The sequence below is a fragment of the Erpetoichthys calabaricus genome, chromosome 2 (assembly GCF_900747795.2).
Source record: "Erpetoichthys calabaricus chromosome 2, fErpCal1.3, whole genome shotgun sequence".
NCBI lineage: Eukaryota > Metazoa > Chordata > Cladistia > Polypteriformes > Polypteridae > Erpetoichthys > Erpetoichthys calabaricus.
Window position 1 is genome coordinate 112,309,586 of NC_041395.2, and position 19,104 is coordinate 112,328,689.

General features: G+C 39.5%; 1 protein-coding gene across 1 annotated transcript in view; it reads right to left on the bottom strand.

The window, feature by feature from the left end:
* Positions 1 to 2,110: 2,110 nt before the first annotated feature.
* Positions 2,111 to 19,104, bottom strand: part of LOC114646264 (integral membrane protein 2C-like) — a 50,606-nt gene continuing 33,612 nt past the window's right edge. The window contains exons 2-6 of the mRNA XM_028794381.2: positions 16,998 to 17,135; positions 12,776 to 12,964; positions 11,932 to 12,042; positions 10,396 to 10,546; positions 2,111 to 3,414 (exon numbers count right to left, since the gene is read on the bottom strand). Coding sequence (XP_028650214.1) covers positions 3,329 to 3,414; positions 10,396 to 10,546; positions 11,932 to 12,042; positions 12,776 to 12,964; positions 16,998 to 17,135 — 675 coding nt within the window. The 3' untranslated portion in view covers positions 2,111 to 3,328. The remainder of the gene's footprint in view (positions 3,415 to 10,395; positions 10,547 to 11,931; positions 12,043 to 12,775; positions 12,965 to 16,997; positions 17,136 to 19,104) is intronic.

Here is a 19,104-nt window from a genome sequence, read left to right on the forward strand (position 1 = left end):
CAGATGGTGCACTGCAAAAGTGAATGCTGATTGCTTTGAGGTCTTTGTTGACTACTTAGATTTCAGACTATCAGATGGGTAGCTCAGATAGTGTGTGCGTGTGCGTCTATAAATATGTAAGTACTGTATGTAACAGACTAGAAAAGCCTATTCTTATTCCAGGACACCAGAGTATGAGCTATATGGTATAACTTCAGCATTTAAGCAAGCAGAGGAGACATGACTGAGATGTTGAAAATTATGGGTGGTCTTAGTACAGTGGAGTCCAGCTGTTATTTTAAAATAGAGATGCAGGTAGCACCTGGAAAAGGACACACTTCTCACAAACGTTTGAGTTGACCTCACATACGGCATCACTGACTCTCCGTGCCAAAAAACCTGAAAGCTTTGGTATATGGCGGACTGGTGGCTCTGAGGCTAGGGATCTGCACTGGCAATCGGTAGGTTGCCAGTTCGAGTCCCGTAAAAATGCCAATAGGGACTCTGCTCTGTTGGGCCCTTGTGCAAGGCCCTTAACCTTCAATTGCTGAGCGCTTTGAGTAGTGAGAAAAGCACTATATAAATGCAAAGAAAGAATTATTATATTTACAGCAATTCTGACCCATCTGTATGCAATATTTTGTAGAAACTGGGAAATGCAGAAACCATTGATTAAGTAGGTAAATGCAGCCAAAACAGCAAAAGGACAACTGACATGTGTAATAATTCATGCAGCCAAGCAGGTACTATGACATGCACTGAAGTGACAAACATATTACCTCAAAACTGGGGAGTATGATGCACAGATTCAATTTTAATTCCCTTTTAGGATTGACAGTGCTGCATATTTGGACAGAGAAACTTATGTTTAATTTTGGCTACCTACTGTCACTTCTAAGGATTAGAAACCAAAGAGTAGTAAAAACTTTGACACGATTCCATCACTGCATACTGAAAGCTCTAAATCTCAAGCCCGATAACTCCTTTATTGCTTAATGGTTTGACACAACATTGCTGAAAGACTATGTAAATGGTCATATACAATGGACACAAGCTTGTAGGGACTGGCAGGATGTTCTTGCCCATGATGATGACGGCCTTACGTGCAGATTTAGGCTTTCAAGAGTCATTACAATGAAACTATGTGCGGAGTTGGTCCTGACATTTGAGAGCCCGACTGACTGAAATTGAGTTAAATCTGTTCATATGCAGTCAATGATTACTTACCAGAACAAGGCACCTACCTGGGAGAACTGTCCGACAGGTCAGGAATGTTTTAGCCAAGCTTCAGCTTTGTGCTGAAAGCCACAAACAAGGCCCTAAAATTCAGTTTCTGTAGGGTTTGGTTGTACATGCCAACATAAAAAGTCAATTTATAGCAGTGTCCAGTTCTCCTAATGCAATTGGGGTAACTGACAGCACTCATTGCAATAAGGACACCTAATGAGTTTGAAGCTGGTTTGGTTAACCATACGCAGTGACACTTCATTAATGCAGAAGTCATCAGTGATGTTAAGAAGAGACTGACAAATGTCCTGGGCCAACCCATGATTCATTTATTTTGAGGCAAAATAGCATTGATCAGTCGACTTAATGAGGTGCAGTACACGATAGCTGGCTTGTTGGAAAGGTAAGCTGGCCGAACCCTCGGCCTGTACTATTCACTGCAACAACAACCGTGTAATTATATGTACCAGGTGACAGAGGCTAACCGTTCAGAGACTGGCACCATTTCCCCGACTATAGAGTACAGAGCAGAGGCACTACAATGCCCCATAAGCCTTCTCTCCTCAAATGCAGGTGGCAGGGTGTGGATGTGTCAGGTGGGCGGCTGCCCTACCAGACAATGGAGATCTGCAGCATTGTGATTGCATGTGCACAAGGTTCATTAACCTCTTTCTGCATGATGGCACCCTTGATGATCCAGTTCTCTAAAGACCCTTTACTTAGCCTGTTTTCTTCTTAACCATCCTGTCCAAGGTAGCAAACAGTATGTTATGTTTAAAATGTGCATTCACGCAAGAACTGTGAAGTGTGCTGGATGAAGGTACAGTACTTCCTGTTACTAAACTTCATATTAAAACAATTAATCTGTAAATAACAGCAAATGACAAAATGCATACAGGCAAAGTTTTTACTTATTAATAGATATTTTATTAGCAGACAAAATATACAGATCACCTTAATATTTAATAACATTTTATTCCCTTAAAATGACACTTAAATTTATTTGAACACCAAACCCAGACCAACCACTGACTTACAAAATATACTTCCAGGGCAGGATTGTCAGTAATGGAGGCATGCAGTTGTGAGTGCAAATTGCTTTTGCCTGGGCTAGCTAAACAGGGAACACAAGGGTTCAACTTTTCAAAAATATCCAATAGCAAGCTAGCTGACAGACATCACAGGAACAAGGGGATACACACTTGCACGTTTACCTTTTCAGAAATGAAAAAACTTGCTCCTGTATTATGGTTTGGAACAACCCCCCCTCTCCCCGCCACATACCCACTCTCCTTTCGAATTTCAAAAGTTCATCTTGGAGTTTTTCAATTTTTGTTTCATATTAGAAAAATCACCAATCGGCATGCTGATGTCTTACAAACAAGTTATATAAATTAAAGTAAAAAAAAAAAAAAACTGCCACTATTAGGGGCTCATACAGTTGCTTTCTCTAAAAGCATTTACTATGGGATGAACACTCCAATTCAATATAGAGGCTCTAAGGGTTACACTTCTTTTTGTTTAGAATTGTTAAACTTTCTTGATAGTTCCTTCCTCCTTCATCTTGCTTTCAACCCCTTTCTCAAATTACTTGGAAAAGTCACCACTGGAACCACTTTCATTTCTGCCCTCGTGCCATACTGTCACCTACAACTTGATATGCAGCAAAGTAAAAACGGTGTGTGCATTGTGAACAAAAACAGTAAGTAAAAAACAAACAAGCAGCACAGAGGCAAGTTTGTTTTCCCTCTGCAAGCATTATTCATTGAGGCTTTTCAACATTTCCTCAATTCTTAAATGCAACTTTTGCAATATATTGTACATTACCACAACTATTAACTAGCAATTACTAAGTCCCCCCCCCCCCCCCCAAAAAAAATAATAAATTAAGGGTAGGTTTCAGAGATTTTTAAAATTTTGAGCTTTTTTGCATTCAGCAAAAAAACATACGCAGATACGTAAGGGGCCACAAGAACAGCAAAAATGAAACCAGTGGACTCTTTGTAATGAGAAAAATAAAATTAACATACAGCACCAGGAGCTGTGTGCCTCTGAGCTAACACATAAGAAGTCACCAAAATAATAAGAAAAATATCATTCTGCTTCAAACCTAGATTTTGGCCTATTCGCAGATCTGAGATTCAACCACAAAGGTGTTTTCAAAGTGGCGGATACTGTGACAGTTGTATGCTCCTCTCTTGTTAATACCTAGGGAACAAGTGGGATGGGGGGAAAGAAAAAATTATAAAAGTATTAGCTTCTCCTTTTACATAAGCCAGTCCCATTTGTTTGCTGTGCAATATACAGGAACTAACTGCTTGAGATTTAAGCATAATATCCATAAACTTTAGACATACACAAACACACCAAGTACAGCTCAAATTTTGTGATAACCCTTTGCGCCTAAAGCATTTTTCTATAATGATTCCCCTAAAGTTTCTCAGCATCTACAGTTAGGTCCATAAATATTTGGACAGAGATGACTTCTTTCATGCAGGTTAGGTGGATTGGCGATTCTAAATTGGCCCTAGTGTGTGCTTGGTGTGTGGGTGTATTTGTGTGTGTCCTGCGGTGGGTTGGCACCCTGCCTGGGATTGGTTCCTGCCTTGTGCCCTGTGTTGGCTGGGATTGGCTCCAGCAGACCCCCGTGACCCTGTGTTCGGATTCAGCGGGTTGGGAAATGGATGGATGGATGACTTCTTTCAAATTTTGGTTCTGTACATTACCACAATGAATTTTAAATGAAACAACTCAGATGCAGTTGCAGTGCAGACTTTCAGCTTTAATTCAGTGGGGTGAACAAAACGATTGCATAAAAATGTGAGGCAACTAAAGCATTTTTTAACACAATCCCTTCATTTCAGGGGCTCAAAAGTAATTGGACAATTGACTCAAAGGCTATTTCATGGGAAGGTATGGGCAAGTCCGTCGTAATGTCATTATCAATTAAGCAGATAAAAGGCCTGGAGTTGATTTGAGGTGTGGTGCTTGCATGTGGAAGATTTTGCTGTGAACAGACAACATGCGGTCAAAGGAGCTCTCCATGCAGGTGAAAGAACCCATCCTTAAACTGCAAAAACAGAAAAAACCCATCCGAGAAAATGCTACAATATTACGAGTGGCAAAATTTACAGTTTGGTACATCCTGAGAAAGAAAGCAAGCACTGGTGAACTCAGCAACGCAAAAAGACCTGGACGTCCACGGAAGACAACAGAGGTGGATGATCGCAGAATCATTTCCATGGTGAAGAGAAACCCCTTCACAACAGCCAACCAAGTGAACAACACTCTCCAGGGGGTAGGCATATCAATATCCAAGTCTACCATAAAGAGAAGACTGCATGAAAGTAAATACAGAGGGTGCACTGCAAGGTGCAAGCCACTCATAAGTCTCAAGAATAGAAAGGCTAGATTGGACTTTGCTAAAGAACATCTAAAAAAGCCAGCACAGTTCTGGAAAAACATTGTTTGGATAGATGAAACCAAGATCAACCTCTACCAGAATGATGGCAAGAAAAAAGTATGGAGAAGGCATTGAACAGCTCATTATCCAAAGCATACCACATCATCTGTAAAACAAGAGGGAGGCAGTGTGATCAGGCTTGGGCGTGCATGGCTACCAGTGGCACTGGGACACTAGTGTTTATTGATGATGTGACACAGGACAGAAGCAGACGAATGAATTCTGAGGTGTTCAGAGACATACTGTCTGCTCAAATCCAGCTAAATGCAGTCAAATTGATTGGGCAGCGTTTCATGATACAGATAGACAATGACCCAAAACATACAGCCAAAGCAACCCAGGAGTTTATTAAAGCAAAGAAGTGGAAAATTCTTGAATGGCCAAGTCAGTCACCTGATCTTAACCCAATTGAGCATGCATTTCACTTGTTGAAGACTAAACTTCAGACAGAAAGGCCCACAAACAAACAGCAACTGAAAGCCGCTGCAGTAAAGGCCTGGCAGAGCATTAAAAAGGAGGAACCCAGCATCTGGTGATGTCCATGAGTTCAAGACTTCAGGCTGTCATTGCCAGCAAAGGGTTTTCAACCGAGTATTAGAAATGAACATTTTATTTCCAGTTATTTAATTTGTCCATTTACTTTTGAGCCCCTGAAATGAAGGGATTGTGTTAAAAAAATGCTTTAGTTGCCTCACATTTTTATGCAATTGTTTTGTTCACCCCACTGAATTAAAGCTGAAAGTCTGCACTTCAACTGCATCTGAGTTGTTTCATATAAAATTCATTGTGGTAATATACAGAACCAAAATTAGAAAAAAGTTGTCTCTGTCCAAATATTTATGGACCTAACTGTATATGGCTTTATCACGAATCAACCATTACTTAAAACTTGCAGCCTCATATACACACACACGTATATTACTTAAAGTCTTCTTCAAAAGCTTCCTGCAATTTTAGATTGATTACTTCAAATACTCTCGCTCTCTCTGTATCTCAGTACAAAGTTTTGAATACTTTCAGGAAAAATAAGTTTTTTGCTCCAGTGGAAAGTAAACCATGCACTGCTTCTCTGATCTCCAAACTGAAAACCTCACCTAGTTGTAGTGTGACTTCCTCTGTTTATTCAAAATTATTATGTTTATACAAAAATGACTGTACATCACTGTCCTCATAATGAGCACATAAATGGTTGTGAATTGCAGCTCCTTTATTTCATTCTTTCTACAAAGTGCTCAACACTTTTGTTCTTCTTGATGCAACTTCAAAGACATGTGACAGCTCACAACACAGCAGCAACTCTCACTCTGACAGCAAAGGAGACAGTTGCAATCTGGGACCTGGAACTTGAGGCTGCTATATCGGCACCTCTACACAAGTAGTTTTTTGCTTAATTGTACATAACAGACAGATCATTGCATGTCTTAACATCCCTGTTGTGCCACCTGACAGAAACAATGCTCAGCATCCCTGCTGATGTGTCCTTGTCACAGGCTGCATAACCACAGCATAAGAGAAGACTACCCAACTGGTTCAAAGAGTGAATTCTTTATATTTGTGTATTTCTTCAGTTAATACCAATGTCTGGTTGAGAATTTAATGTGATGTAAATAGCCTCATTGGAAATATCTCTCTATAAAATAAATCCTGTGATGAGATTTTTTTCAAGTCACCCGAGACTGTGGCCAAGAGATTTTTTTCCAAGTCACGCCCTCCTCTCAAACATATTCAACCACGCACACGGTACTCTCACCTCTCATTCGTGTAAATGCTTTTGACAGACACAGTTCCTGCTCTCTCAGCTCTTATACATTTTAACGTTTTCCTCACTTTAAGTTTCCAATTAAAGAAGATGTATTATGTTCAAATCTTATTGAAGAATTTCATCACGAAGGGTTATTAACAGAAAAAATGAGTACATGAGCAATCCTAGCACCGAGAAACAAATTAACGGCAAAAATGTTGATCGGTTACACGGCAAATTGGTTAAATGTGTATCAATAGACTATGCTGAAACAGTTGGTGGTGATTGTGTGGAACATGAAATCATCAGCTTACAATATCCTGAAGAATATCTACCACCATTAACACCATCCAGTCTTCCACCGCACAAATTACTGTAGAAAGAATGACGTATCCAAGAAAGGTAATGTAGTAAATCTTCCGCGGATAACATTAGACAATAAAGGAGATCTTGATATGCCATTTGTATTAAAATGTTAACAGTTTCCGGTTAGAATAGCTGTTGCAAAGACAATTAACAAATCTCAGAGCCAAACATTTGAAAGAGTTGTTTTATTTAATAGAGGGAAAGAAATTAAATTCAATCACGGGCAGTTAACTGTTGCATTGTCACGATTAAAGTCCAAACACAGAATCAAATTTCAAAGCCAAACAGAACGGAATCGTATTACTCAACGAATAACTAACGCAACATGAAACATAATTTACTTTCAAATTATTACATCTTACTATTTTTTAATATGAATTACTCACTGTAATGTAAAACAGTTAGTTCTATTATGCATATGTAACAATTCCCATGAAAATGAAAATCTGTTTAAATTGTGCATCCGCATCCCCATATGCGAGAGGCAGAACCGCAAAGAGGCTAGCGCGTAGCACCGGCCTGGGGGCTGGCGAACGAGGTAAGCAGGGGGCAAAGCCCCCTAGTATTTACTGAAAAAAATGTTGATGTAATTCAATAATTATTTCCCCCCACTGTATGTACAGTATGTATGTACACACACACACCCCTATGGCATATTTACGAGAAATAAAAGTCCAGAAACTTTATGAAGAACCATTAGAATACATTTTTCAACCCCAGGATAACTGGACAATTTTCTCCTACTTGTAAACATTGATTTGTTAATTAAAAACACCACATGTAAAAAAGAAACAATTGGGTAGATGAATACACAGATAAACAGATCAGTAAAGAACTATAGAACTAGTGCAATCATTAATTTTCTTTCTAGCTAAAGTCACTTATCTAAAAATACACACATTCTCCACACAGTCCATAATAAACAAGAAATCAACTTATTTCTAACAAAACTGCAGGAACCCCATGACATACAGTGCATCCGGAAAGTATTCACAGCGCATCACTTTTTCCACATTTTGTTATGTTACAGCCTTATTCCAAAATGGATTAAATTCATTTTTTTCCTCAGAATTCTACACACACCACCCCATAATGATAACGTGAAAAAAGTTTACTTGAGGTTTTTGCAAATTTATTAAAAATAAAAAAATTGAGAAATCACATGTACATAAGTATTCACAGCCTTTGCTCAATACTTTGTCGAAGCACCTTTGGCAGCAATTACAGCCTCAAGTCTTTTTGAATATGATGCCACAAGCTTGGCACACCTATCCTTGGCCAGTTTCGCCCATTCCTCTTTGCAGCACCTCTCAAGCTCCATCAGGTTGGATGGGAAGCGTCGGTGCACAGCCATTTTAAGATCTCTCCAGAGATGTTCAATCGGATTTAAGTCTGGGCTCTGGCTGGGCCACTCAAGGACATTCACAGAGTTGTCCTGAAGCCACTTCTTTGATATCCTGGCTGTGTGCTTAGGGTCGTTGTCCTGCTGAAAGATGAACCGTCACCCCAGTCTGAGGTCAAGAGCGCTATGGAGCAGGTTTTCATCCAGGATGTCTCTGTACATTGCTGCAGTCATCTTTCCCTTTATCCTGACTAGTCTCCCAGTTCCTGCCGCTGAAAAACATCTCCACAGCATGATGCGGCCACCACCATGCTTCACTGTAGGGATGGTGCCAGGTTTCCTCCAAACGGCATTCACGCCAAAGAGTTCAATCTTTGTCTCATCAGACCAGAGAATTTTCTTTCTCATTGTCTGAGAGTCCTTCAGGTGCCTTTTGGCAAACTCCAGGCAGGCTGCCATGTGCCTTTTACTAAGGAGTGGCTTCCGTCTGGCCACTCTACCATACAGGCCTGATTGGTGGATTGATGCAGAGATGGTTGTCCTTCTGGAAGGTTCTCCTCTCTCCACAGAGGACCTCTGGAGCTCTGACAGAGTGACAATTGGGTTCTTGGTCACCTCCCTGACTAAGGCCCTTCTCCCCCGATCTCTCAGTTTAGATGGCCGGCCAGCTCTAGGAAGAGTCCTGGTGGTTTCGAACTTCTTCCACTTACGGATGATGGAGGCCACTGTGCTCATTGGGACCTTCAAAGCAGCAGAAATTTTTCTGTAACCTTCCCCAGATTTGTGCCTCGAGACAATCCTGTCTCGGAGGTCTACAGACAGTTCCTTTGACTTCATGCTTGGTTTGTGCTCTGACATGAACTGTCAACTGTGGGACCTTATATAGACAGGTGTGTGCCTTTCCAAATCATGTCCAACCAACTGAATTTACCACAGGTGGACTCCAATTAAGCTGCAGAAACATCTCAAGGATGATCAGGGGAAACAGGATGCACCTGAGCTCAATTTCGAGCTTCATGGCAAAGGCTGTGAATACTTATGTACATGTACTTTCTCAATTTTTTTATTTTTAATAAATTTGCAAAAATCTCAAGTAAACTTTTTTCACGTTGTCATTATGGGGTGTTGTGTGTAGAATTCTAAAGGAAAAAAATGAATTTAATCCATTTTGGAATAAGGCTGTAACATAACAAAATATGGAAAAAGTGATGCGCTGTGAATACTTTCCGGATACACTGTACTTAATTATACTACACCCAAATAAAGCAAAGTTTTAAAACTTTGGTATTAAACAACAATTTAAAAAAATAGTTTATTGTTTATTTCCAAAGTTAAAGCACCCAGTAAGAGCTTACACATTAATTGACCATTGCTTAGCTTGGGTTTTTATTCTAAAAAGCATGCAAAATGAAAATATTCATTATAATATTAATGTATTAATTATACAACCTGAACATTAGTAAATTTAAAGGAATGCTCCACCCCATATTGTTTTTCGTAGGTTACTGACCCCAAATAGTCTGTAGAAATGGCAGAGACATGTCTGTTTTCTGAAGAGGTTTATTTATCAATATTTCAGTAAAAAAAAAAAAAAAAAATCTGGACATTGTGATCAATATGACTGGATGACTTGACATGTGAGTTAGATGACACAATAATCATGATTTATTTTCCATGGATGTTTTGGTATTTATGTTGTTATTCAGAATCGGTCAGTAAAGATGCCTATTTATCAGAAACTTTGTTAGCTCTTCTGTATGAAAACAGAATAAAAAATTTTTCTCAAAACATCACTACAAACTATGTGGCATAAGTAACATATAAAAAAAAATCATACTTTTTAGGTTGAGTATTCTTATACTGTAAGTGACTGATATTAGGCTGCTCAATTACAGTCTGACCTTGCAGTTTAAGGTCCAGGACAAATCTCATGTTGTCTGTATATAAAACATGATCTTTTCTTTTGGTTTTAATAGCAGACACGTAACATTCTATTTTAATGGCAAGGAGCAAAAAAGCTAAAAGCTGTGGATGACATCATGACTTCTTCTTCTTTCGTGACTATCCAACATATAACTGCCCAATTTAAACAAAGGCTAAAACATATGATGATAAAGTGTCAGGATGAAGAAGGTAGGTGTACCGTCTGGGGAGCAAAGGTGATCTACAATGGTAATCTATTCTCACGCTATATCTGTGTCTTCAAGCCACAACTGCACAGTGAATAATTTGCCTTTATTTCTACATATCAGAACTTGAACAGAATTATCTGCTTACGTCTCTTGCTGGGTCGACGCTTCAGCCTGTAGGTTTCTTTTCCACTGCAAAGACGCGAGATGAATGTCCCCAGCTGCTGCATGTCTCCGACCCGACCAACCACCATCATGTCTTCCTGAACAATGTACGTTTGTGGCAGGTAGGTTCCCTTCTGTAAACATCATGACACAGAATGCATCCGATAAGCACAAAAATACATCTCGCAAACAAGAATTAACAATATGGAACAAGCGTGCTATGCATTTGACAGTCAATTGGCAAGCGTTCATATGCAAAGTGCTATAGCAAAGACTGGAAAATACATTAAAAAGCCTCTTCATGCAAACAAAACATTTAAGTTAGTGAAAAAAGTTCAAAATACAGGTGGTAAAGTGGTCAATGTTGCTGTGTCATGGATTCAGCCTCCTGGGTTTAAATGCCATGCCTGGTCCACGTGAACTTTGAATGTTATTCCAACACATCCCCAAAGATATGAATTAATGTAATTGGTAGTTCTAAACAAACTCCTACATATGAGTGAACCCTACGATGCACTGGTAGGTGAGCCAAGTGGTGCAGTGATAGGCTCCAGGCCCAAGATTCTGAACCGAGACAACGTGATGTTACTTTAAAACATTTATATTTAAAGAATTTGCTATATTTTCAGCTGCATTTCAACATACTTATTATTCTATTATCCAAGGTGAATACCTGAAAGTAAAGTAAAAAATGTTGGTGAGCATACATAGTAAATGAAGGAGGGTAGAAATTACATTGCAACCATAACTCATGCCTCATACTCATCAGAGTGTGGCTGCAGGAGAGTGTCAACAGGAATAGACCTACAGTCATATATAAACATGTTGATTAATCTGTAGGGTTAAAAGGTCAAAAAAAAAATAACAGCAATTGCAATTTAATGTTGACTTTCAAGAACTAAGAGGAAGCAGAATAAAAAAAAAAGTCTCAGAAAGTTTTATAAATGAGTAAGAATTCAAAGAAGTGAACAAGCAGTGGGGGAAGGAAGCACACTGCTGTGGAGCTGTGGTATCAGAATCAATCAATGAAGCAGAGGAATTTCCATAATAAAATGACAAAGATCCCCGAGTCAGGCATTTTAGTGCCCGAGTTTTAATGAACAATATGAAAGGACAAGACATAGTTTGTGTATAGCAAGCAAATGTGCATTTGACCCATCTTCTACTCATTTATTACAAACTTACAAGCACAAGTTACTAGCAGCTCCTATCCTAGCTAAGGGAATAGGAATCACTTCAGAGTACAGCTTTGCTTAAACATTGCAACAAATCCATTAAGGACAATTTTGACATTGAGTGTTGGGGAAAGAAAACCCATTTATTAATGGATATAAAGGCAATTGAGACATCTTTAAAGGGCAAATTACAGACACATGCACTTATAGTTCTGTTCAACCTGCTGTATAATTGCTATTTAGACATTTTCTACAGCTAAATGCCAAAAACAGCACGGCAGTGCACAGTGAACTGGATAATTACAAAAACATAATAATAATAAAAAAAAGTTAATGATTAGTACCTTAACATTTATCAACAGCTCCCAAAGGTTCCTCGGAGGCATTACAATAGTGGTATCAAGTTCGACGACATAGCATTTATTCAATGTAATATCATGGTAAGCAGTCAGGCCCTAAAAATAAATAAATAAATAAATAAATACAACAGACGCAGACATATTAGCAACAACATCAGCCTTCCTAGCTTGACACCTAAAGATTACACTTTACTGGACCGCACGGCAAGGCACATTTCCGCTGCACTGACTTGAAGCCACATATTCAGCGATCACCACAAACTTCAAACTGCAGAAACAAAAGTTACACAGGAAAAGGTGCAAGAACTAAATCTGATCATCACATACTGGTTTACCTAACCATTTATATGAGGGAGCAAAACATTCCATGTTATAGTAACAACCAAAGGAGTAAATAAACTACCTAAGCAATTAGTTATGTACTTGCTCTGAAGGGGGCTGAAGTGGGGCATGGATTAAAAAAGTCAGATTTGCGCATGGTAATTGTTAAACAAGGGTGGCATGGAGGCGCAGTAATAGAGCTGCTGCCTTGCAGAAAAGAGACCTGGGTTCGTATCCTGGGTTCTCCCTGCGTGGAGTTTGCATGCTCTCCCCGTGTCTGTGTGGGTTTTCTCCAGGTACTCTAGTATCCTGCCACAGTCAAAAGACATGCAAGTTACATGGATTGTGTGTGAGTATGTTCACAACTGCGATGGACTGGTGCCCTGTATATGGCTTGTTCCTACCTTGTGCCTGGAAGTTGCTCCAGCACCCGATCCATGACCCTGTTCAGGACAAAGTGGTTTAGAAAAATGACTGAATTGTAAAACAAGAACTGAAAATTGCTCACCCTTTGAAAATCATGGATAATATCAGCTGGATCCCCACCTCCGAAATGGGGAACAGGGACACTGATGCGCTCATAATTGTCTTCCAGAAAGATCTGCACATTTTCTTCTAGTTCTTGGCGCCCCTTGAAAGGGGCGTAAACAGAATCTTCATACAGAACCCTACACTGGAAAATATTGTCATGAGGAAGCTGTTGGATAAGAAATGGAATATTAAATATAATGTACATGCATAGACATAATGTGCATACTATAAAAGACTAAAAGGTTACTTCCACACTGAAATGTACGTAAGAGTAATGTAATAGCAGTCATACTGTAAAAGACGGCCTGGCATTAATCAAATAATTTCCAGCAGGCTTAAAGCAAAAACTTTTCTGGAGGGACAGATTTTGGGGAAAAAAAACTCAATTTTGGCACCACTGTCATATAATCAAAAAGTATAATACTACAATCTGAGTTCCTTTCACTTGCAAAAAAGGTACCACATACATATCATTTGTTAGTTCTGGAGACCCTACTGCCATTGCACAAGTTGCTCTTGTTTAAAATATGGCTGCTCTATACATGTGGTTCTCAAGCACAGTTCTGGGGACCCCCTGTGGCTGCAGTTCTCTATTCCAAGCAGTAAGTTATTTTACCTGTAACTGTCCTCATTGTTTTAATTAGATGGTCTTTTTCTTCTCCTCTGTGATTTGCTTTATTTTAGCTTTTGTGAAGATAGGAGTGTGAGATTGACATTTACAAGAAATTTTGAAATATTCATATTTTTGCCATCACTTTGAATGCTTAACTCTCTTTTGTGGTTTTTCTATTAATTCACTTTTTGCTGTGAATTTTGCTACCTTAAATATATTCTAATATAATGGTAATTAACAAGGAATGGAGTATTCACAGGAGGCAAACATCACCGAGTGCTGAAAGGCTGCAGTTAATTCAGGGTCAAGACACAAAAGCAAGGTAAGTAACACTTTGACTAGAACACATGGAAAAAGGGAAAGTAAATTATCATAAAAATTGTTTAAATCCAGGATAGGGAAAAAAATAAACAAAAAAAACACTAAATTGTACCCAGTGTAACATATATTAATGCCTGCTAAATGGCAATTAAATTTAGCAAACCCAGTTTATAATTTTTGGATTTCCACAAAAACAACAAAGGTTATAATTTAAAGACAAAAGTTAAAATTTAAAGCAGAGTTAGTTAGAACAAAACCCTGCAGCTACTGGAGAGTCCACCAAGGACTGAACTTGATAATACACTGCTCTACACCTACTTTTAAGTTTAAAGTTCTTTTAGGGCATGTTCATACATCTGTGTTTTTCCTGCATTATTTCTACAGTTTCCTAGCACAGATAAATCTATAGTACAGCAATAAAATCAAATATACTCTATTTGCCATGTTCACATCCCCATGTTGGAGTACAGTGCGTTATTAAAAAATGTACATATTTTCCACACAAAGACACATAAAAATGCACCATAGTGCACATTAAGGCACTTTCATTCCACAGGAAAATGCATAAAATCAGAAGTCTGACCTTCACTATTCCCTAGTAAAATGCCCTTTCAAATTTCTTGCAGATGAGGCTATGCACATTAACACTTCACACATGGGCGAGCATATCAAAGACTGTTTCCATCTCCAGTCCTTGCAAAGGCAATAACATTGACTACCATCATAAACACCAAAGCAGGCATCACACTACCACAACACAACATGTGAAAATGTCAGCAGTCATTAAAAAGTACAGTTGTGCTCATTAGTTTACATACCCCATCAGAATTTGTAAGATGTGTGCCACACTTTAAAGAAAAGATGACTAATCTGGCAAAAGACATTTCATTTACTTTTAATGGAATCCAAGTTAAACTATTAGGCATCACAGAACAGCACAACCGTTAAATAAAACATAGTAGTAAGGGAAATAATGAGATGGTCCCTGTTCAAAAGTTTGCATACCCTTAGTTCTTAATACTGTTTAGTGCATCAATGTTGGCATGCAGTCTTTTGTGATACTTGTGGATGAGACCCTTGATTTTCTCAGGTGGTAGAGCCGCCCATTCTTCTTGGCGAAAAGCCTCCAGGTCCCTTAAATTCTTGGGTTGCCTTGTATGGACTGCATGTTTGAGATCTCCCCAAAGTGGCTCAATGAAACTGATGTCAGGAGACTGTGATGGCCACTCCAGCACCTTCACTCTTTTCTGCTGTAGCCACCAACTTGACCTCGTGTTGTGGATCACTGTCATGTTGGAAGATTCATGTGCATCCTATGCACTGCATATGGACTTATGAATACAAGTTGTCCTCCAGTATTGTCCTATATGTATGTAACATGCTGCATTCATTCATCTTTCTATCAATTTTGACCAAGTTTCCTGTGCCGCTATAGGTCACACACCCCCAGAACATCAGAGATCCAACATGTTTCACAGAAGGGATGGCGTACTTTTCGTCATGGGCCTTATTGCATTCTGTCCAAACACAGTGTTTTATGGTTGTGTGTAATATAACCCGGACACAGACAGGCAGACACGTTAGATTTACCCCACACACGTTTATTTAGGGTCTCCATTACACAAATTCACTACCCACAACCCCAATACCCCTCAGTCCAGGCCAACACAATGCCTTCTCTCTCTTTTCTTCAGACCGTCTCCTTCTCTCCTCCAGAGACCTTGTCCACTCTTCCACCTGACTCAAGTCCTTCTCTGAAGGGAGGCAGCCCCTTTAAATAAGCACCCGGATGTGCTCCAGGTGTGTTCCCGGCAATCTCCCACCAACACACCCCAGTGTGGCGGAAGTGCTGGCTGTCTCCCCGGAAGCACTCCGGGTGTCCCTGTTCCTCTTCCCTCCCCCCCAGCACTTCCTGGTGTGGCGGAAGTGCTGAGGTCCAGGGTCCCCTAGGCATTGGGGTGCCCCCTGGCGGTGACCACGGGCCCCTACAGGGTCGAGCTTCCCAGCTCTGTACCCGTGGCCCCCAGGGTGGTCGCCCCCTCGAGGTCTGGAGGAGGCACAAGCCCTCCTCCGGTCTTCTCGGGCGTCCCGGGTGGGTACCACCTCCATCCGGGCACCACAGTTGTGACCATAAAGTTCAATTTTAGTCACATCACTCCAAAGGACTTTGTTGCAGAAGTTTTGAGGCTGGTCTAGATTCTGTTTAGCATATTTAAATGGGCTGTTTTGTGGTATTGGCATAGTAAAGGCTTTTTTTTTTTCTTGCAACCCAACCATGCAGTCCATTTTTGTTCAAGTTCCTCCTTATTGTGTATGTTGAAACAGCAACACCAGAGAAGAGTGAATCACAGCTGAAGTGGCTTAGGGGTTTTTCTTGGCAGCTCGACAAACGATCATGGTAGTTGTGGCTGACATCACAGTTGGTCTACTTCTGGCCTGGTAACAACAGAACCCCTAACTTTCCATTTTTTTAAATCATAGTCTGATGCCTATTGACAGGCATTTTCAGATCTCTGGATATCATTTTACTGATTTTATACAAATCAACAACCTTTTCTCGCAGGTCCTTTTACAGTATTTTTTTTTTTTTTGCTTGGTATCCCCAGCAAAGTCAGTGCAGCTCTACATGAGTTTAAATTGACTATTTATACACAGACACAGATTACAATCCAAGAGGTTACAGGCGTGGACACTCTCCCTTAATTACCTTTAGTTTGAACCTTGAAGTTGTGTATATATTATCAACCCCAACATTCAAGGCTATGTAAACTTTTGATCAGGCCCATTTGGATAACTTCAATTTATGATTTAAAAAGGGGCAAATAAGATTATGTGATAATAAATTCCCTCACGTGAGCACAGTCCCTAATTAAAAGGAAAGCTTTCTGCATGATTACTTATATTACAATGGCCAATATTTCACAGATTCTACCAGGGTATGCAAACTTATGAGCATGACTGTATTTGCCACCTTCCCAATTTCCCCCTTTTTTGCTTATTCATGTTCAATTCCAAGGACTGATCTCTTGTTACTGTAGGTTTTTGATTGTAGTTGTTGCTGCTGAGGGTAGCACAACCAAGTATGTTTACAGGGACAATTACTTTTTCATATGGATAATATACGTCTCTGTGAACTTTTTTACTTCAATAAATCAAATATTCATTTAACAACTGTGTATTGTGTTAACTCAGATTGTAAGTCTCAGTTCACATCTGCCAGATAAGCACATTAGGATACATGCAGTACAAGCCAAAAACACATTACCTGAGCACTAAAGTAGTATCTGTAGACATAAATGGATGCCAACACCAAGAATGACATGAAGGCAACCAAACCAAAGCTGAGGCAACAGAGTCCACTGGGAGAAGGCCTCTTGGAGCGAAGCGGGAGGGTGACTTCCTCCTGTAACACACACAAAAAAAAAAACCAAAACACTATTAAGGCAAGTGAAGAGTTTAGTGGTTTGGTCTTCAGAAACAACAGTGGACTAAGCAAAAAGATATGGATCTTTATGCCAGATACTAAACCTCAAAGGAGACAAAGAGTGTTTTAGGAGACACACAAGTAACTTTCTGTGGAGTGCAGCAACTAGAGACATACCGAATTTGAACCTGATGCTCATTTATCCCCTGTGCAGCTCTGTGGCCTTACATTGCCATAACATCATGACTTGTATCACTTTTGAAAGGAGAATGGTTCAATACCTGGCGATCACCCCAAGGTCAAAGCGTTCAGTGGGTAGGCTTATACATTCGTTACTGGTGATGTCATATGCTGCTTAATCAGACTGTTGTACACCACTTAAGAGTACAAAACAATGTAGAGAATAATGAAATAACCTGGAAAAGGAGTAAACATGTCAGAAAGACTTTTATACTGTGCAATACTAAAAGACATCAGAAAAAGTAAACATTCAAGAATTGAGATGTCATACTGCATATGCCAGTTGTGATCTGTGAGTTGAAACAGACTGGAACCTGCTGTTCTTGAACTTCTCACAGTCGATTTCGAATTACCTTTTATGTAATACATGGTAGCAAATGCTCAGAAAGCACTATCTTACACCTTTGAGTCAACAGCATCTCTCGAATTCACTTCTTACTTACAGTGGACCCTTGACTTACGAACTCGATTCGTTCGCGAGGGCTGGTTGTAACTCAAGACTATTTTTCCCATAAGAAATAATGGAAATACCCATAATGCATTCTGAACCTCCAACAGCAACACTTACTTAACCTATTCACATTAAAAAAGGGTTGTATAATGTGCATAATTTACCAGAAACACTACTTCGTTAAGTTCTCTTCCTTCCTTAGTTTCTATTCTAGCTTTTTTGGGGCCATTTTGATAGCAATTATCGAAATAAATTATATAAATCACTGCACTGACTGAAATTACGTCCACAAACACACGTATCTGGGCTCTGACTGATGCTTACGAACGCTCTCGGCTGTTTGTTTACAATCGCACAAGTGGATACACGTGACTGCATTCGGGTCGTAACTCAAAACGTTGGTTGTAATTCAAAACAAAAAGGTTGGTCATAAACCAAATTGTTCGCATGTCATGTCGTATATCGAGGGTCGACTGTATTTCTAATTTGTTTGACAGATGCTGACAAATGGCCACTCATGACCTACTTGGTCTTTATTAGCAAATGTAAAAGAAAATGTATGCTTCACACTATACAACATTGTGGCTTTGCTGGACGGAGTATTATTTATTCTTTTCCCCACCATTATCAAAATCTACCCCGGCATAAGAAAAAAGCAACTGTACTATGTAACTTGAAATGCTCAGGTTTACAGTATGTGGACACACATCAACCTAGATAAGTTACCAGTTCATTAGAGGGCGTATACAGGGTATACTGATAGAGCGTCAATTTATAGTTGCCTTCTGAGCTAATTTACCTGTTTTTGAGCTGTGGGATGAAAAACAGACTACAAGGTGAAAATCCCAATCAAAAATGTAGAGTTGAATGCAAACTCTTTTCTGGTGCTTTGAAGCAGAACTAGTAAGCCACACTGTCACCCTTAAGTTCAGTAAAAGTAAAGATAAAAGTGAAGTGCAGTTTGTACCTCAATACCAGCACTTCCAGAAAGAAGGGAACATGGAACTCAGTGAGTATCACTTCGAGAGTTGCACAGGAGGGCTTTGGGACAGAGAGAAGATCAAAAAGTGTAATTTATGCATTGTTGAAGCAAACAGTAACAAGGATTGCCAGGACTGAAAAATACATTTGAAACTCTGCTGCAGTGTGTATCTAGCTATGGTATCCATCATCAAAAAAACGCATTAGATTGTGTCCTGTGTTCTTTAAACTGAGTAGAATATAAGGACTTATAGTAATTTCTAAATGTTTGCATTT